The sequence below is a fragment of the Lemur catta genome, chromosome 4, assembly GCF_020740605.2.
Source record: "Lemur catta isolate mLemCat1 chromosome 4, mLemCat1.pri, whole genome shotgun sequence".
In the NCBI taxonomy this organism is placed as follows: domain Eukaryota; kingdom Metazoa; phylum Chordata; class Mammalia; order Primates; family Lemuridae; genus Lemur; species Lemur catta.
This window is the reverse complement of record NC_059131.1, coordinates 24207249-24228649: the sequence shown is the minus strand read 5'-3', so window position 1 is coordinate 24228649 and position 21401 is coordinate 24207249. Positions and strand designations below refer to the sequence as shown.

General features: G+C 40.4%; 1 protein-coding gene across 5 annotated transcripts in view; it reads right to left on the bottom strand.

The window, feature by feature from the left end:
* Positions 1–21401, bottom strand: part of LTBP1 (latent transforming growth factor beta binding protein 1) — a 379098-nt gene that overhangs the window by 231978 nt on the left and 125719 nt on the right. For all 5 annotated transcript variants that reach the window (XM_045549354.1, XM_045549355.1, XM_045549356.1 and 2 more), the window contains exon 4: positions 20025–20194. In XM_045549354.1, coding sequence (XP_045405310.1) covers positions 20025–20194 — 170 coding nt within the window. The remainder of the gene's footprint in view (positions 1–20024; positions 20195–21401) is intronic.

The window sequence follows — 21401 nt, the reverse complement described above, 5'->3', positions numbered from 1 at the left end:
GTCATGAGCAAATACTGTCTCCTCAGCATTCATCCAGAATGCTGTGACAGCACATCAGCATTCGTCCAACTTAAACAACAGGGACCAACTGGCACAGGCAATATCCTCTGGGAAGAAGCAACCTCTCGGTGGCTCAAAGCCACCACCCTGTTTAAAGAGACCTACAGGCTGATTCAATACACAGGTCACGTGTACTCTCTTCTGGGTGTGAGAGAAACTGAGCTAATCGCAGTCCATCGCCTGCCCCGAAGGCCAAGAATTCTTTGAAGGACAAATCATAAAAGCATTAGATAATGCTTAGAACAACAGGACTTGATTGTTCAGCTCCCCAGGCTTGCTGAACTCCTCCTGGACTATTAACATACTGCCCATAGAGTGCCCCGAGTTCCTCCAGAAAGGTGCTGTGTAAATAAAAATTAATAGCAAATCTATTACTTCACCAGGCTGCCCCAGTCCTGGAAAACCCTCCAAGAGGGAAACTCAGATGAGATCACTAGTACTGATGTGCGCAGCTCCTCAGGTGAGAATCTGGAGGTACGTTCCAGTTCCATCTCTTGAGTTTTTCAGGTAGGAGGAAATAAATAAGGAGGTAGTGAGTGAAACAGCTGCTACACAGGTGATAGAAATCTAAGTGAAGGAACATCTGAGCTTTCTCTTTCTCTCCCTTTCAATCCTCCCTTAATATTCACTAGAGGAAACTGTATGCCAGTTACTCATCCTCTCTCCCATATAATACATATCATTTCCTTCCATTTATACACATTTAAGGAGACAGCCTTACAGAGAGGCAAAGAAGAGTATATTACATCATTTCATACAAGAATCAATTTCTGGACACGCTCCGGATTTCCTAAGGAAATGCTGATTGCTCATCAGAAAAACAGGTTTCAAATGTACACCATATTTGAAAATGCAGCCCCAAAAATATCCATTCGAGCAGATAGATGTACAGCAGTTACCTAATCACACACTCTCAGAATAGCCTTACTTATTGTTTCACTGAGAAAACAGAAGCTAAAGGGCACACGCCTACTATCAACTTCCCTGTATCTGTGGCTGTCCCGCCTTCCTCCCGATGAAGGACATGGTCCCATCTAAGGTAAAGCCCTCCCCTGAAGCAGCAGATCCCTTCTGCTCTTCCCAGTAGACATGTCCAGCAGGCAAGCTGGACTCCGGCCCATCTTTACAGAACACCCCCATCCCACAGTCCCCATTGCATTCCATGGCAGCTAATATTTTCCTTCTCTGCTCTTCTTACAGCAAAACTCCTCCCAAGAGCTGTCTATACTGGCTGTCTCTGCTACCTGCACTACCCATTCTCCCTTGAACCTGCTGCAATCAGGCTTTCGCTGCCACCACTTTGCTAAAGCTTCCCTGACAAAGGTCACCAGTGGCCCCCACATTGCCAAATCCAATGACAAGCTCTCTGGTTCTCTTAAGCAGACTTTCAGCACATTTGACACAGTAGAACACTCTGCTTCACAACACACTCTCTCCACTCGGCTTCACCCTGTTCTCTTGGGGGGTTCTCTCCTAACTCACTGGCCTCTTGTCCTCATGATCTTATCCAAGAGAGAGCCCCAGAGCTCAGCCTGTGTAGCCTCCTCTTCTCTACACTGATTTCCTAGATGACATCATCTTGTCCTATCCCACAGTTTTAAATACCACCTATAGAATTCTGTATGGTAAATGTATAACTCCTGCCTCAATCACCTCTACCTTGTATATATGTGTGTGCATGCACGTACTGGAGATGTACACATATATACACACATACACATATGTACATACACACACATACACATATATATATCCAATAATCCAGCTGCTTATAGGACTTGGCTAGGTAGATGTCTAACGGACATTGCAAACAAAATGTATTCAAAATTAAGCTTTGATTTTTCCATGTACCCACACCCAAACCTGTTCTCAAGTCTTTCTCTGTTTCTGAAAACAGCAGGTCTATTCTTGACTCTGTTTTTTCATCAACTGATATCAATACAACAGCAAATCCTGTAGCTCTATTTCTAGAAGGTGACAGATTCTCACCACCTCCATGGCAAGCATCCTGGTGCAACACACCATCAGTCTGCTAGCTGGACTGCCCTCTCCCACCCACGTCCTCCTACAGTTTATGCTACACACAGTACTCAGTGCATCCTTTCCAGTGTCCACAGCAGTCAGATCACAGCCCTCCTCCCTTCTGCTGGCTTCCCAGGTCAATCAGAAGACAAGCCGGGGTCCTCACAATGACCTACGGGGCTCCTCACAAACTGGTCCCTGTGACCTCTGAGACCTCATCTCCTACAACTCTCTCCAGCCCGCTCCATTCTGGCTTCCCTGCTATTCCTCACATACCAGCACACACCCGTCTCGGGCCTTTGCACTTGCTGTTCCCTCTGCTTGAATACTTTCCGCAGATATGCACAGCCTCTTAGCTTACCTCCTTCAAGGCCCTAAATATCACACTAGCATGGAGAACCTTCCTATCTGACATACAATTACAACACCCTCCCCACATTACCCATCCTTTGTATCTCTCCTTGCTTTCCTATTTATTATAAACACACTTCATATGTTTACTGTGCTCAAAAAATAACAATGGAATAAACTTCACTGACAGGGAACTAAATAAATATTAGTATTTGCCTATGGGGTAGCTGTCAGCAGTGTTTAAAAAAAGGACACTCCTATAAAACCTTTAGCTTCAAAAGATATTTCTTACATATTTGTCAGACAGAAATATGTTAATCATAAAAGTCTCAGATCAAAGGAAAGTTATTATGGCTTGGAACCCTACAATCATTACAAAACACTTTTTCCCCCTAAATCATTATAAAAAAATGGCCAATGATATTTTCAAATAGTAAAACAATTTTTAATTAAATATGCCAAAGAGAATGACTGAATAAGCAACAGGAAATAGCAATTTCTAAAGCACTTTTCAAAAGAAAAAAAATTATTTGCTACCAAAATTTCACAACATATTATGCAAGAATCCTATTTACACATTATAAAAATGTCTTCTAACTTTCTAGATAAAATCTGTGTAGGGTGTTTAATTTTTAATATATTCTTGATTTACTAAGTATTCGTTTCCTTTGTTAGGCAAGGAACAACAAGAAAACCTCACACGCCACTACCCAGATGCTACAACTCTTACGGGAACTGCTAGTAAGCCACAAAATTCACTCAAAAAAAGAAATACATTTTGGTTCACAGCTCAGGGAGACTGGCCAAGGGACAAACCAAAGGTCCAGCAATAAAGATGGTAGATATCATCCCAAATTTCCACTTATTTTGGGGGTCAGATCTAATTTCCTATTTCATTCGTTTAATCTTTGTTTTATCTTGACTCGAGATTTAAAGACTATGATTTTCACCTAGAATATGCTTTTTCTCACCATTGATTCTACCCTGCCAGCCTGACTCCACTGCCCCCAGCAGGACCTTAAACAGCACACTTTGAGTCTTAGGCATTGTTTTAATCTTTCGTTTTTCTCTTCAGTGTTTTCCCTCTTTAAAAACCAATCTCTTCTCTATAAATATAAGCAATGGTTCTATTTTTTTTATTTTTTTGAGTATATTACGGGGGGGTACAAATGTTTAGGTTACATATATTGCCTTTTCCCCACCCGAGTCAGAGCTTCAAGAGTGTCCGTCCCCCAGACAGTGCGCACTGCACCCGTTACGTGTGTATATACCTATCCCTTCCTTCCCCTTCCCACCTGCCTGACACCCAATGAATGTTACTACTATATGTGCACATAAATGTTGATTAGTTAATACCAATTTGATGGCGAGGACATGTGGTGCTTGTTTTCCGTTCTTAGGATACTTCACTTAATAGAATGGGCTCCAGCTCTATCCAGGATAATACAAGAGGTGCAAGATCACAATTGTTTTTTTGTGGCTGAGTAGAACCCCATGGTATACATATACCACATTGTATTAATCCATTCAAGGACTGATGGGCACTTGGGTTGTTTCTACATCTTTGCAATTGTGAATTGTGTTGCTATAAACATTCAAATGCAGATGTCTTTTTTATACAATGTCTTTTGTTCCTTTGAGTAGATGCCCAGTGATGGGATTACTGGATTAAATGGTAGTTCTACTTGTAGCTCTTTGAGGTATCTCCATATTACTTTCCACAGATGTTGTACTAGTTTGCCGTCCCACCTGCAGTTTATGAGTGTTCCTATCTCTCTGCATCCATGCCAACATTTATTGTTTTGGGACTTTTTGATAAAGGCCATTCTCACTGGAGTTAAGTGATATCTCATTGTGGTTTGGATTTGCATTTCCCTGATGATGAGAGATGTTGAGCATTTTTTCATATGTTTGTTGGCCATTAGTCTATCTTTTTTTGAAAAGTTTCGGTTCATGTCCTTTGCCCACTTTTTGATAGGGTTGTTTGACTTTTTCTTGCTGATTTTCCTGAGTTCTATATAGATGCTAGTTATCAGCCCTTTATCGGATGTGTAGCATGCGAATATTTTCTCCCATTCTGCAAAGGTTCTATTTTTATCCCTAGAACTAAACCAAATATTTTTGAAGGTATAATATATTTTACAGTCAAAAGACTTTTGCCCAACAAGTAGTTTACTCACCCAGCAGGATCTGGCCCAGTGTTGGAGGAAAGAAAATAATAAAAGTAATAAAAGAGGAGAACTAGCAAAACAAATCAATGACTTTTTGACACTTTCATTTTCTGACCTTTTCTGTAACATTCTTCTTTAACATCATAGACACTGAAGGGATTCAATTGTCCAGGCATACATAGTTCTTCAGTAAAAGGATGAGGAATCCCAGAAAAGTTCAGGACAGGCTCCAGACTGCAGTCCAGGGAAAGAGGTGATAGAACTTGCTTCAGGCATCTAACTAGCGGCAACAACAGGGCACAGGTCTCAGTCCTGGTGTCCCCGGAACTGCACAGGGCTGTTTCACGGTGCTTCTTTCAAAACAACTTTTAAAACTCACCAGTCTAGAACATACTTGGAAATCTCTCTTCTATTCCTAATCCTGAATACTAGAGAAACTTCCAGTGTTGTCCCATCCAGAAGGGACAGTGGTATCTGTAATGCTGTGACTGAAGAGTTGAAGAAACACATCCTCCAAGAAGAAAGTCTTGATACCAGTTCGTAAAAAGAAGGAAGGAAGGGAGAGAGGGTGCTCAGTGTACCCATTCTCTCAATTCTGAATTGTGAATGTAATCCACCACCACGATCTAGAATCCTGACGATTATGGGAACCATACTTGAGGGGGGTTAAATGAGTTTGCCCTAAGATTTTTTGGGGGGAAGTGAGAGGCATCATGCTTCAAGATGTTACTCTAAGGGTTTGTCTCTCAATGAGGAAAACCATTTAAAGATACATTTTTTTCATAAGTGAAAAATCTCTACCTCCCTCAAAGATCCTATACCAGTCTTGGCGGCAGCACAGCTTTAGACTCCACACCATGGCACATGGCTGGAGGCGGCAGATGTACATTTGACAACACTGACTTCACTGTTGTCCATGAAACAGAACATGGAGCAGACTAGCCAACACTTGCCTGTCTTCCATCTCTAACACTCATGCAATCTGGCTATTGTGCAAGGGCTCCTTACAAAAATAGTGGTTAGATGGGCTTCATGTGACTCAAGTTTTCTGTCCCTTAATTTTGGAACAGAATTAGGTTTTATTTATCCCCACATTTGTTGTTTTCAAAGAAGAAGTAAACGGGGGCATTTGCTAGTGGTCTATCACTCACCATTTCCATAAATAACATCTGTTCGTACATGGAGGAGCAAGACTAGACAATCTGTTTACCAAGGAACACAGTTCATGGTTATTCACAAGCGTAAGTAGGGAACATTCTCCTCAAGGGTCCCAGATTATCTCTACTACACACCTTGAAAATTAGGATCCTGTATAATTGTTATGACAAATATTTCTGACAAAATCAAATTCCCTGAAAGAAAATTAAGACACCTTCCTATCTAGGCCCAACCTACATCTCTTGTCACCTCTTTACGTAGAGCCAAGGCATGAGCCCGGCCAAGCTGTTGAAAGGGCCTCACTCATATGCCTGTTTCCTCCACATACAGTTGCTTTTTCCTAGAAAACCTTCCCCTCACCCCGTCCCCACCTTGCATCCTTTCCACTCAACTAAAATAACCCCCTCCACCATTCTCACTGACCTAGGCACAACCAAATGTTACAACTCCCATATCTTCTTCACTCTCTGCAGATACTTCTATTCATGTACGTTTCTCTACTTTTCCCACCTTCCTTTGGTTTCAATCAAGCCAAAGAAAATAATTTATATTCTTATCCAGCTCTTCTATCTATAACCGATGTCCTGCCTGGTCATTCTCTCTTTTTGGGAAAAGAAAAGAGAATGTGGTAAGAGGGGAGCATCAGGGGACTGGAACATAGTGGCTGGAGATGAAAAAATCATCCAAGTTGATATGAACCGAGGCTAGGAACACATGGGAAGACAGACTATGGCAAGGGCAGAAAAGTGACTTTTACTCAAACTAATGACTGGAAGTCATGTAACTTTACAGGAGCTGAATGCCCTCAGGCTTCTATCACGTTCATAAAGGGGGCTTGGAACTTTTCCTGACACCTAAGGGCACACACAATGACTTATTACACTTTACAAAATTTAAATTCTGCTTAAAAGGGGAAAATAAGTCAAAAGTCAAAATTGGCATTTTAAAATCTCTGAATTAATTCAGAAATACAGCATAATGGAATCCAAGCTTGCAGAATACTGATTCTGTCATTGACTTCATTTTTTTTCCAGTACAAACTTCCCTCTGGCTCAGTTTTTAAATGTTTCCATCAAATGGCTCCAACTACTCCACCCAAGGGACAAATTCAATAGAACTCATCATTAGGAAAGATTTCAGCCTCAAATATCCCTTTTATCGAAGTCATCATATTATATCTAGCTATGTTCCAGTATTCTGTGATAAATAAAAATGAAAAATAATTAGTTGCCAATGAAAATTATCAATGTACAATTGTACACTGTAAGTTTTCCAGCTGTCAGCTAATTCTTTCTAGGTTACCCATTTTCAAATTTCTCTCTTCCTTTGGCTCTACCAAGAGAGTGCCTCCTCTGTTGAACATTGTGATGGTTTTAAAATATGTTCACAAATTCTTTGATACATCTTTCTGCAAGAGAGGAAGTCTAATCTCCCCTTGAGCATGGACTGGTTGTTGTGAATCTTGTCTACAGAACAGAATAAGTGGAAGTAATGGTTTGTGCCTTCAGAGACTAGATGTAAAAGGCACTGCAGCTTCTGTCTTGGTCTCTGTTGGGTTGCTCACTCTGGGGGAAGCCAGCTCTCATGCTACAAGGACACTCAAGTAACCTATGGAGAGGCCCATGTGGCAAAGAACTGAAGCTTCCTGCCAACAGCCATGTAAATGGACCATCCTGAAAGCAGATCCTCCAGCACCAATCAAGCCTTCAGATAACTGCACCCCGTACTGATACCCTGGTTGCAACTTCATGAAAGAACCTGAGCTGGAGCCAATCAGCTAAGGTACCTCTAAATTCTTGAACCACAGAAATTGTGAGATAATGTTTGTTGCTTTTAACTTTGCTATGCAACAATAGATAACTAACATAAACATACACACAACACCACACTCCTCTTTTTCTGCTTTTCTTTTTGCCTAGATTCTGAGAATGGCAAAAATGATGGACTTTTCTAAAAGCACAGAGCACTGTCTACATGATTGACAGACTCAGGAAACATGTAACGTACCTAGTAAGCTGCAGAGCTCAAATACACACCACAATCGTGTAAGCTATAATTATACCCATTTTGCAGACAAGGAAACCACAGAGATGTTCATTAGAACCTGACCAAGGTCATTTTGTTAGGAAATGGTAGAGCTAGGATTTTAGTGTAAGCCCTTGTTCTTTCCTCAATACCTCAATGCCTCTCCTACACTTATAAAGAACATTATTAAGAAAATTATATCACATTAAGTGCTTGGGAAGGTCGAGATGAGAAAGGGAAACAAACCGATTGACCACATAGTATGTTATGTGTTTGGCAGTATGCTAGAGATCTTATATCCTTCATCTCACTTTATTCTCACAACAGTCCTATGAAACAAGTGTTAAGATTTTTATTTGGCAAAGAAACTGATCTTCAGAGGTTCAAGGTGATAGGATTCAGTAAAACCACTCACAGGCTCTCCCCTCCAGGATCTTGAAATCTGGAGTGGAAAAAAAAGACACACAAGGAATAATGTCATCCAACTCATCTAATATACCTCATAAGACTGTAGCAGGGGCCATGTGAAATAATTTGTATGGATATAATTTGTAAGCTGTAAAATACTATGCAAACGAAAGAAGGTATCATTACATATAGTCAGATCTAAGTGGAGCAACTGTGAGAAAAGTTCAAACCAGCAGGGACACTTAACCCACGATATATTATACTATAGAGCAAAATCTACAAGTGCTTCTAAATATAGAAAAGTTTTCACTTCAGGATGTTTGCTTCCATGATCATAACTATTATTAAAGACTATAGAATAAAGCAAGATTCTACCATGGACTTTCCTTCCTACATAATTCCCAGGTAAAACCTGATTGCTTGACTTTGTTTGAAAGGTATCAAAATGAATTTCAACCAGCTATAGAAACTCACTGATTAGAAAGGTTTACTTTGCATTTGAAAAACTTTTGTTAAGATAAACAATTCTTACCAGTAGCTCTACGGTCAGATAACAAATAATTTTTAAAACATGTTATTGTCTTAAATGTCCTACATATAATAAAATTTACAAATATATAAAATAGAGTCAAATTTTGACTTTGTACTCACCTAAAAATGACTTTACACAAAGAGCTAAAGTGGTACTTTTTTCAATTAATAGGATTTGTTTTGGCAATTTCTAACTCATATTTTTGGCTCCTAACTTAAACATATAAATAACATGGAGGGTACCTTTTTAAATAGTCAAATAATACACTGATACTATAATGTAACATATCAAATTAATGAATACGAAGTGTTTAGTACAGTGGTTGACATGCAGAAAGTGCTAAATAGATGAGGAGGAGGAAGATGAAAGTTACCTAGTGTCTTTGATGTAGAAAAATGAGCCTATGTCCAAATTTCCTAACCACCTGATCTTGAATGACAAGAATTCAATTTACAATAACTTCAGGGTTTTTGTTTTTTTTTTTTTTTACTCAAAGTACTTGTTCTTGAGGTATATTAAGGTGTGGTTTGGAAACTGGGATCTCTGACAAGAAACGTTATGAATCACTTTCTCCACTAAGAGACTCTGTAAAACCCCCTTAAAGACAAGCATCTAATTTTGCTATATTTCCATGTTCAAGACATGGCAGAGCATGCCTGATAAGTATTTACATACAATACCACACTGTGGTTGCCAGAAACCCACACCAAAAAAGATGAATGAATAGGTGGCATGATGGGATTTCAGGAGTCTAACTGAAAAGGTTCCCCAATCCACACTCAGTAACGAACTGGAGCTGGACATTCTCCATTCCATGCAAGCATGAATCCCTGAGACCTGAGCATTCCTCTGTTAAAAATTCAAATGGGTACTCAGACATGAATATGGCAACACATCAGGCCCTATTGACCCCTAGGCCAGGCAGAACAATTCCCAAGTGTTCCCAGGGTCTCAGGGAACTGATGGAAATGATCCGCCCACTCCTGTCTCCATTTGCCAATCCAGCCCAAACTTTCTCAGAAGTCAGGGCGTGTGGACAGGAGGAAGAGCTATAAAGGGAGTGAAGAAAAGAAGGCGAGCAGCTGGGTTTTCCCCCTCTAGAAGGCAAGCTTTGGTGCTCTTAGTAATCAGGACACGCAGCTGTTAGAGAGCAGAGTAGAAATAGAACATGTGTTGGCTGGGGTCTTCTGCCTACAGAACAATGGGGGGTGCACATTATCTCAAGCAATAGGATGCTACAGTAAGGCTGTGTGCAGCAGTAAGGGAAATGGAAGTCTCTAGAGAAGCCAGGAGCAGCCAGCCATACAAGCCAGACCTCACAAAGACTAAGACGTAGTTCAACAACTGAAAAGACGCTAACAACCCACAGTACTTTTAGCAGCCCATTATATGCTGCTCCATCCCCAATCCTTTTCAGAAATGCTGTTGGACTTCATTTTTGTACCCAGCATTAACATGAAAGAAAGTTTCTCTCCGGCCGTTTGTGCTTCTTTTTGGTATTCCGCTTCTGTTCCAGTTACTTAGTGTTCAACTCTTACAGATTCCTTAAGAGAGGTTCCGATTAATCGAACTTAGTCAACATCAGCCCTGTTTGGGAAAGCTCCTCTGCCAGGCCACCTTAGAGGCAGCTGGCCAGTCTCACATGGGTTTTACTCTGGTCAAGTGCCTGCCCATTTTTTCCAGTCCACTGTGGCCAGAAGGTGAGATCACCCATAATAGCACTTTTACCTGGCTGTATCCTGCCCGATCACAACAGTATCATCTGCTCTACTGAGACTAACAACTGATTTGTCCAGATGGTTTTAAAAAGTAGATCTTCTGCCCTGCTGAAATGGTAATCTAAGAACAACAGACTTCAAGGGAGTTGGCATGTCAGCAGACCAATGCATGCCTTTTTTATGGTAAAAGAAGGAAGAATGGAAACATACAATGCCTCACAGAGCCCTCACTCAGAGCCTGTACACTTACTCCACCCGCCCTCCGCTGGTCAAAGCAAGTCACGTGGCCAAGCCCAGAGCCAAGGAAGGTGGCAGAGCAGGAAAGTCCACCATACCCACGAGGAAGCCACGGCAAGAGGGAGGTGGGAAGGAAGAAAGAATCATGCATAAATAATACAATCTACCATTTTTATTATTTGTTCTACGGTGAATAAAATGTTAGGGGGAAAAAAGTTAAATAGATCAGAGAACCATTCTTAGCAAAAATATATCCACCATCTTCTCTCCCTATAAAAGCAAACTAAAGTGCACTTAAATACTTCGTTTTCATTAAATTTCTACAGTTTCATAAAAAAATTAAAAAAAAGCAAACCGTTGGATCAGAAATTATCTACCTAACTGAATCATAAAAGGTGGGTATAGTGTGTTTTGATTGATGAATAAAGGAAATAAATATAAATCAAAAGATTTTGTTTGGAGGGAGGATTATTCTGTAACCCTCTAAAGGAAAGCAGACGCCTGCTTCAGCCGGCGACTCGAAGGAATGTAAGCTGAAAGCGTGGGAGGAAGAGCTCTGGTTTCTGCTGGATCTGAGTCAGGCATTTGCACTCGGGAGATGCACCTGTAGCCATTAAGGGGCGTTCATGAAACAAGGAGCCCAGCTGCCGGGTGCGTGTGCTTCCAGGCCTCGTTAGGGGAGAGCACTCAATCCCACACAAGAAGCCCAGGGGCCATCGACACTGGGAACCATGACCACCGCCCTCTCACCTGCTCTCCTGCTCCCTGTGGATGCTTTTCTTTTTTCCACCAAAGCTTTCTAAATCTGTTTCTAGGATACAGGGATGTTAAACTAATTATTATGTTTTTCCCAAAAGCAACCATTGCCTACTTAAAATATTTCATTTCATTAAAAAAAAAAAAAAACCCACAAAAAACTAGAACCTTGAAACACCAAACTTGTGAAGTGCAGTTAGGGCTATGAGAATTTTAAGTGGCTATTTCCTTTATGGATAATGTAAGAAGCTCAAAAAAAATGACTTCAAAAAATATACACATATATTTACTTGATTAACCATGTTTGTGTACATATACACAACCATCTCACACACACACACACACACACACACACACATATTTCATGTTTAAAGTTTGCCTATCAGAAGAATTACTCAACCACAACTATACTGCAATCAGCTCTTAGGGAAGAAAGTTTTTCCTTCTCCTCTTCTAGCCATGGATTAACTTCTCCTTCCTTTGTAATGGAACAAAGGAGAGCCAGGGCAGCTGGGTTTTAATTTAGATACATTTCAATTTCACAAGGGGCTAATGCCCTGTAAATATTAAAAAATAAACAACGCAGAACTAAAATAATAGAAAATCCCAACACAAAGTCTTTCAAGAAATGTCATATAAAAATAGAAGAAAGGTACTGATCCTTCCCTCAAAGTGGGGACAGACTCACCACAAGGCAGTCATTGTCAGTGTTAGGAGGACTCTTCTATAAGGAGTCTAACTCAAGGGAAGACAAAGCATTCCACTCCAATTCCCTTGGGAACATCTCATGAGCAGTATTTTATACAGGCTTGTTTATTTTGACTCAAAACTATCATTTCAACTCTGATTAATTCCCTCGAAACTATTTCCCCATTCAGAAGTAAAATCAAGCAAAGCCCTCAATTTCTGACAAAAGACATCCTAAGGCTGAGTAGGCACCATCTCCTTTCTTTTTGAAATGCAAGTTTTCTCCACCCAAAATGCTGCTTTGTAGTTTCTCCCCATATAAACTAGAAATTCACTTTTGTTATTTTTCCCTAGGGGGGGGGAAAATCACAGTTTGATTCCAGAATATTCTAGAACCATACAGTATTGATTTCTCAGTATCTTAAACTCAGATAGTCTCAACACCCAGAAATATCCTTGAATTTGCTTGTTATGAAACCTTGGGCCCTTGGAATTAAAACCTTTCTCTGGCACTAAAGGCTGTCTGCCTGATAGAGGAATTTAAACTGCATCATCCTTCACTCTAGAAGGTTTTCTCCATCGCCGTTTTCATATTGCTGGATAAGCTTCTTGGAAGTGTTTATAATCAATCCATATCTACCATTTCCCAGCTATCTATCTTAAACTTTGGGTGGCCAATCAGGAGACAAAGAGAACATTCATGTTTGCATAGCTTCCCTGAACTGGGATCTTATCAAGTAACTCTCAGATAAAACATACCATCCTCCCCTATCCCCACCCGGCCCCCTCCCCAGCACACCATCCATGGCAAGACTGCTCGTGCAACTTTCTTTGCAATAGGTTATATAACCTGTCCTTCAATAAAATCTGCACTGCCAAGGATACCAGCTCAGCAGAACCTTGTCCATCAACATTCACCAGAATGCTTTCTCAGGCATCAGTCTGTACACAGTGTAATGTTGTTCTACTGTCTAGACTCTCAAACCAAGGAATTGCCAGAAATCACCAACAACGAGGTGATTTTCCTCTAGCCATCTTTAGTGCTAACATCCACACCACCATACTGCTGAGAAACTGGCTCAAGGTTCCTGATTCCCACACAGAACTGCACATGGGTGCCCCAGTAGCTTCAGGAACTTGTTGATTTCACAAGGAAAAAACCTTTACCATCATTCTTTCCTTAAGGCAGTCTGCTTCCACACCTAGTTTTCCTCTTAAATGCTTAAGCATTTTTAGTTTGTTTTCATCATCTTGTAAGGTCACTTCTGGCTGGTCCAACTTCCACTGCCATTTAGTACCCACTGAGTTGGTGTGGGGCCAATCCCAAAGACACGTTTGTGTGCACATGAGTTAAAGCAGTCTCCACACAGGGAAGGCTTTCAGTGCTGCAGAAATGTGTCTCTTGGTCCATTTGCACAGGTCTGCCCTAAAGGTTGATTCTCCCAGTCAACCTGCCAGTAACCATCAGTGCCAGTATCTCAGAGAAGTGGACTTGCCAACACACTAGATTTTTCCTCCTGCTGCTTCTTTTCTCTAATGGCATGATGTGTAATACCAACCCGTATCCTCAACTTCAACATCCACATTGAGTCTAGGAACAGACTCTTCTTCACTAGCATCCTCTAACTGAAGATCCCCATATTGCAATTCATCCCACACATAAGAATCTGCCTCCAATTCTCCCTGACTTATCATACCTATGTTTGTCTGATAAAGACAGTCGCCATTCCAGGGATTCTTCTCTCTTCTGCAAAGGGCCAATAAGTAAAGGATGAACTTGGTCTTCCATGCTCTGGAGCCAAGCATCTATCCATCACAGGTGCTCTCAACTAAGCCATAGACATCTTCCCCTGTGAGCATTCAGTAACTGGCATTAGGCATCCAAAGCCTTTCATCAACGTTCTTGCCCACTTCCTTGAAGTGGCTGGCACAAGCAGACTTGTCCAGGTCAAATACTGGCTATTCTAATGTTCAGATTTGTTTTGCCAAAGCAAATATCTTGCATGTCTTCTCTAACCTTCTGCAGAACTACTCTGCTCTCTTACTCAGGACAACTGAAAAGACCCAGACAATTTTACTGGTAACCTCTTCGCCATACCAGACTTCAACTACAGAGGATTTTCAAAGGGAAACGTAACCATTTGTTATCAAACCTGGAGATGCTTTCATGCCTTGTCATGCTTCTTGGTGTCAGTCTGAACACAAGCCTGAAGGCTAATGCTACCAGCAACACATTCAACTGTAGTGTCATTAAAAGTGTAAAGAAACAGCCTTGCGTGCCCAGAGTCCATACTCTTCTTAGTCTGGGACTATGGAATGTGTCAGGCCAGAACTGGAATGCAGGGGCTCAGGCAACAAGGCTGCCAAGAACAACAGATTCTTTGCATCCCTCTCTGACCAGAGCTCAGGAGACCAGGGGAGCTGTTCTATCTCCAAACAGAGGAGGTGGGAGATTTCAGTCAGCCCGTGATTGACAGCTGGGTAGGAGCTGAGCTGAGTGGCCTGTTGCAAAGACTGGGAGAGATCAGCACAGACCAGAATTCGGGGATAAGATTCTCCCATAGCACCAGCACAGGCAGGAATTACATTTTCTTCTGTCAGAAGTGGCCTACTGGGGGCCATGTGTGTGCTTTTTCACCTCTATGGCTGCTCATTTAAACAAAAAGGGTTAGATTTAACACTAAAAGTAAAAAGTGGGGGTCCTCATTTTATTTTTTTTACAATCTAACAGTACTTTGTGTTTGCAAATGCCAGTCATTTCTTTCCCCCTCTGCCCCCCAATCTTACACATCAGAAAACACACTGGCAATTTTTTAACAAGCCTGAGTTGTATCTGTTTAAAAGACCTTCAGGAAGTTAGTATATAAAACATAACCTCTGCCTTTCCTGCAATTTAAAATTTCTGCTTTGTTGAATTTAAAAACCTAAAATTTTAGAAGACTTTGAGAAATAAGTAACCTATTTGAAATCTAAACCCATCTTGATAGGAAAACAACTGGAATTAGCAATAAGAAATCCAATTTGGAGAAGTTCAAATTGCTAAATCATTTCAAATATTAAAGTGATATAGTAAAAAAAAGGGTACAAATTAGGCAAATGTTTAAATCGGAGATTCCCTAATCTTTTAGTTCTAGGACTCCTCTTCATGCAGGCCAGAAACCAGTTGTCTAGGGAACCATTTCAGTTCCATGGATATTACTGCTGCTCATCCTAAAGATCTCTTTAAAAGTAACTCTATGATCTTAGTAAGTTCCCCAGTGTCTTATAACCCTGATGATAAAACTGTCCTTATGCCACAGACTATAACAGAAATATTATTTTCTGGTTTTAGTATTATCAAGCATCCCATATTATTTTTATTGCAACAGTAGATAGTATGATGTGGACACTTACTACCCTCAAGGTCTTTTTCTAGTGGGTTGTGCCAAACTAATCTCCGCCTGTGTGTGTTACTTGGGTTTGCTCCTAAGCACGTGCTATTCTAATCTTGTCTGACCATTTTTATAAGATGATCTTTTTCAAATGTATGTCATTTCAGTTTTTCTTCCTCTGAGTTAAAAATACTACTAAACTATGCACAACAGAATTTTGTTTTACATGCTGAATTTTTTCCTACAAGTCACTAAGGAAGTTACCTTCTAGCACACACCATGCTCGGGACTTCTGAGAGCTGATGAGCTCCATTCCTTGGAGCTGATACTGAGTCATCTAAAACCACCTATTCAGCAATAATTTCTTATACACATTTTTGTGATTGTTAATTGAGAAATAATATACATACCATAGAATTCACCCTTAAGTGTATAAAACTCAGTGGTTTTTAGTATATTCACAAGGTTGTACAACCACCATGACCATCTAATTCCAGAATACTTTCATCACCCCAAAAGAAACCCCTTACTATAAATAGCCACTCCCCATTTCCCCTCTCCCCAGTCCCCAGGAACCACTAATCTACTTTCTCTCTCTATGGATTTGCCTATTCTGGATCTTCTGTACAAATGGAATCATATAGTATGTTGTCTGGATTCTTTTACTCAGCACGTTTTCAAAGGTCCCCCAAACTGTAGCATGTATTGGTATCTTGTTCCTTTTTAAAGCTGAGTAATATTCCATCGTTTGGATATATCTCATTTTGTTTATCCACTCACCGGTTGGACGGACATTTGGGCTGTTCCCACTCTCTTGGCTGTTATGAATAATGCTGCCATGAACATTTGTGTACAAGTTTTTGTGTGAACATATGTTTTCAGTTCTTCTGGGTATATATCTAAGTATGGGATTAAGCCCTACAGTAACTCCATATTTAACTTTTTCAAGGAACTCAAGTAGTATCTTAATGTGATGCTGTGCAGTGATGTGGCCAGTACGGCTTCATCCAACAAAATGTCATTTCCACCAATATTAAAAGGTTTTCTATAAACAACCAGGAGTAACATCCATCACTTGCCCAACTGCTATATGGCCTGCCACTCTAACATTAAAAGTAACTAGACTTATCTGGCACAGTTTTTGGGTAGTTCATGCTTTTCTGGCTGCCTTCAAACTAAGTGGAGATATAGCTGAGAAGTATCATGGTGTGGAGGGGGGGTTGATGGGGGCCCTGACAATGAAGGGCAGTGGTTACAGGCATGGTCCCTTGGGCAGCATGTTCCAGGTACCAACCGATCAGGACCAAAATCTAGAAGTTTTCAGTAGAGTGAGAGATTGTGATTCTGCAGATGAGGAGGTGACAGCTATAGCCCATTAGCCAAACCCAGCCAGCCACTCAATTTTTTACAACCTGCAAGATAAGATTGATTTTCACATTTTTAAGTGGTTGCATTTTAAATAGCTATATAAGTATCTATATAATATCCTCAGTTTGCCTACTGGCTCACAAAGCCTGAAATATTTACTATCAGGCCCTTTAAGAAAAATTTACTGACCTCTGCTCTAGATGATACTTATTCAAATTAAATTCTTTTAAGACTAATGCATAGAGCAGAGCACCAAGGTATTAATTTATCACTATAGCTGATCCTTTAGCAGTGACTGGAGAACCAACCCAGGATGGCAAGTTACCTAGAAAGTGACTCTGAAGGTGGTAAGTACATAGAACCAGAACAGGAGCAGTGCTAGGTGTGAACTGGATAGGGATGTCCAGTTATGACACCAAAACTCTGGGAACTCCAATAAAATATTCATTCCTCACAAAAGAGAGCACCTCACTAGCAACTTGATGGTTTGTGTCCTTCTAATTTGTTTTATCTGGAGAGTGCTACATTTGTCACACTGACCTATTTCACTTTACTAAGTTCATCAGCTCCACTTTCATCCCTTTCCTGCTTATTCTGACCAACGCTCTCTTCTCTCACCAGGTGTCAACAGCAAATCTTTATTCCCCTGGCTTGCAGACTGTCATCTCCTCCTACAATGAGCTCATTGTGTAACTATTAAGTTTCACAATGCTTAGAGCTTAGGTATACATTATTATTGCCACATGCAAGATAACAATATTAAGCCTACCAATTGGTAATTAATAACTATAAACCACCTTTTTATTTTATCCCATTTAAAGGGGGAAAATGACACTTGTTCCTGCCAACCTAAATGTTCTCTCTAGTCCTAGTAGCCTCTGAAAAGTAACAGCAGTGGACTGTTATGGCACACACCAATCCACCGATTTTGCCCCAAGATACATCATGCGCAACTAATCTTAATATCTTCTACTTAAGAGTCAGAATTATCAGCTTCTGTTTGACCTTCAAATCTTTCAGCAAAATGAGAATTTAATCTGTTTGCATTTGATCTCTTCTGTAAAGATGAAAATAAAGATATTGAAAACTTTTACTTTTCCTTAGACTTTCCTTATTCATTTTTCCTTCCTTTCTGTTCCATGTAAGGTTTCCCTGGAGCCCCATCTTCGAGTGGGAGTGCATGGAGACGGAATACTTTTAGGTCCTTCCTACTACCCGCACCTCCTTTCCAGTTTTAGTCTTCCCATTGTGGTTCTTCCTCAGTTTTGCTATTTCAGTATCCGTAATGGTCCTGCCAAATTACCTCTTTTTAAAACTTTCCAATTAGCCCTCCAGCTCTCGGTAAAGCTCTGGCCTCAGCAAAAATAGTCACATTTCCCTTCCCGTCCTTCCTACATGCCGCTCTCAGTTAATTTCTGGGCCTTGTTTTGAACAAGAGCCATGTTTTGGGGGCTCTGAGCTGAGAACTCCATTATTGTGATACTGTGTTAATCTACACTCCTTTGCTAGATCCCCACTATGTAGAAAATACATTTAAACAGATGAGTGGGGAAGTTACGAACAGTACAGATAATTATAATTCTAAAATATGATTTCATCTTCCATGACACATTTAATAGTTCAACCAAGATTTGAGAGTTTAAAATACATGCACATACGCGGTAGGAATTTTCATTCCAATAACAAATCATCAATAACAAACTGAAGCAGTCTACTCTCTAGTCTTAATACCAGTGATTCTCAAATCACCTTTTCCTGACACCCGCACATAACTCAGAATTCTCTTCTTCATCAGTATGATCATAAACTTTCAAAAACTCTCTTGCCATCACACTCTAATTCTGGAGAGCTTCTAAAAAAATATCGTCTAAATGAAACTCCAAAGGAAATAAGAAGTATCTTTTTTTTTATTTTTAAAATTAAGATTAGAAAATTATTATACACTCAAGGGATAGTCACATAAGAGAAACAAGCTATTAAGTAAGGAAATCAAAGGATCTTTAAAAAATAAGATAGGTACATCTATTCTTTTGCAGATGACTTGGAAGTGATCTTGCCTGAAGGCAAGGAGATGATCTAAATGGTTTCTATATTCTTCCCTAAGGGCATGCTTTCCTCATCCTCCCAAAAATCCACACCAAACTATTGCTCTGGGGTCCAGCCACCAGTCACTGTGCAGAACTCTCAAAAGATGAAAAGCGGATGTACAAGCCTATATCTGATACTCTCTTTGCTAAATGAGCAATTATGAGGGAAGAATAAATCACTTTAGGTTCAGTACAGAAACTGGGAAGTGGGAGTGGACCAAGGGAATCGAACACACAACAGATATGGACTTCAAGGGTCAAACAGTAGTAAAAAGTCTCTCTCAGCCCTTCGTCCTATTCTTGGTGGTGAAAGACAGTCCTTTTCCACACTGTCACTCTCTTTTGCTGCTTATGGTGCAGGCAATCAGTCAACATGCGACGGGCAGGAAGCCGCTGGAAGGAGAGTGTGCGTCCAGCTCTCGCCTCTGGATGGTCTGCGCCTCACTCCAGAACGTTTCTCCAGATGCTGCCAGCAGACACTGTGTAATACCTAAACCACACATCATCACATCCCCACCCTTTGAGCCAGGGCTTGTCCTTGAGCTTCCCACATAGCGAGATGCTAACCAAGCTTGCCACTGATACAGTAGTGCTTTACAGCTTCAGGGTCAAAGCTGCCACACCAGCTGCGCGACACACTAAAAAGTAGGTGGACCTTGTAACACAAAAATATCCACAGTAGGTGAACCTCAGAGAGTCATGCGGGACATTTCACAAGGAATGAATCCTGGCTGGCTTACTAAGAAAATATTTTATCAATGTAAACATGTCAGACATATGACTGTGCCTAAAATTAGAGGAAATATGTCTTAGAAATGGAGCCATCTTGCAGAAACAGAACTGCAGGCAGGCCATTTCAGATTCATTTCCAAAATCCAGGAATACTGCCTTTCCTCAGAATAAGGAAACCATGCTAAACATCTGCTGTCTGGTTGTTTTAGGAACCGCTGTGGGTTTTTTAATGACTCTTGAATTTTATCTACTGTGACACATGAAAGCCATCTAAACTGAACAAAGTGTTTCCAAACTATGATATTATAACTTAGGAAAATGATTGACTGGACTGTACTCACGCTGAAAAGGTGCTGCAACTTGATCCTGCCCGTATCTTAAAGGGAAGGAACCTTCAGTGGACTGCTCTCCCGAAACCACCTTCTGGGCTGGAAAGTACTTGGGCTGGAGCACATATTCTTGGGTCTGGCCACGATGAATCCTCACATTCTGCGAGGAAAGGGGTGTCACTCTGGGAAGAAATAAAACAAAGACAAGGAAATAAATAATGGCCTTTTAAAAGTCAACTCAGAAGGAAAGAACAAGAAATTAGTTCAATTTAGAAAGGAGCATAAATTATACGCAAAGCTCATGCTTCCCTTTAAATACCGTAGCTGACCATTTGCGGCATATAGGGAAGGAACTAACAACTTATCCTTGGAAATCTCCAACATGACAGGGACTCTGCCCATCCAGTCAAGAAACATAATAATAAATAGATCAACACATGTGGATTTTATCAGAGGATTCAGAGCACAGCGACCATAAGCCCTCATGCAAAACACATAGCATTTATATTTAAGAAAAAGACAAAGATATATATACGAACAGGTACATATACAAATAAGTGAGCAGCATCAGAAATGGGAAGGGGGAAATGGGGAACAGAGTACGGGAAGGGGATTATGCAAGAAATGCCCAGCTGGATCAGTTAAGCAAAATCAACTATAAACAATTAGAGTCTTAAGGTAGAGTGGCACCTTCCAACTCTGCCTAGCACTGAAAGGTTAGTTGCTCAACCTCCTTAAGCCTCAGTTTCCTAATCTGTAGAATGGAATCTCTGACACACAGGGCTGAAGAAAAAAAGATGCTCATAAAAATGTGAACACACAAAAACTTAAAAAAATTATAAAATAATTTTAATTTCCTTTTGAAATATAAAGTATGATGATGCCTTAGGGAAACAATTTTTTATGCTGTATCTCATAATGATATAAATTGTACTATTAGAGTTAAATGGTTTATAATTACTAGTTCCTAAGAATAACAGGAACAGTAACTAATCATAATCTCATTATCTTTTCAATAACGCAAGGCAAGACCTCTGGGGACTGCTGAACACGATTACCATGTTTTCACACTCCTGGCCCAGCCCTTTATTTTCTGTGACAGAGCTCTTCCAAGTGCATGTAATACATACTTTAAAATAACAAGCCTTTGCCCAGATTCAATTATTCCCTGAGGGAGAGAAATGAAATCATTAGCTAAGACTAATAAGTAATGAAAAATATAAAGAAGATATACCAACTAATTCCAGAATATGCAAAATTGCTACTGAAATGGTTAGAACGGTGCATTTTAGCAGCAAACGAAGCCTTTGCAAGGAAACCTGTTGTTTAGTGTAATCTGACCCAAAAGACCAACCCTAAGGAGGGACTAACTGAACAAGGGACAAGGGG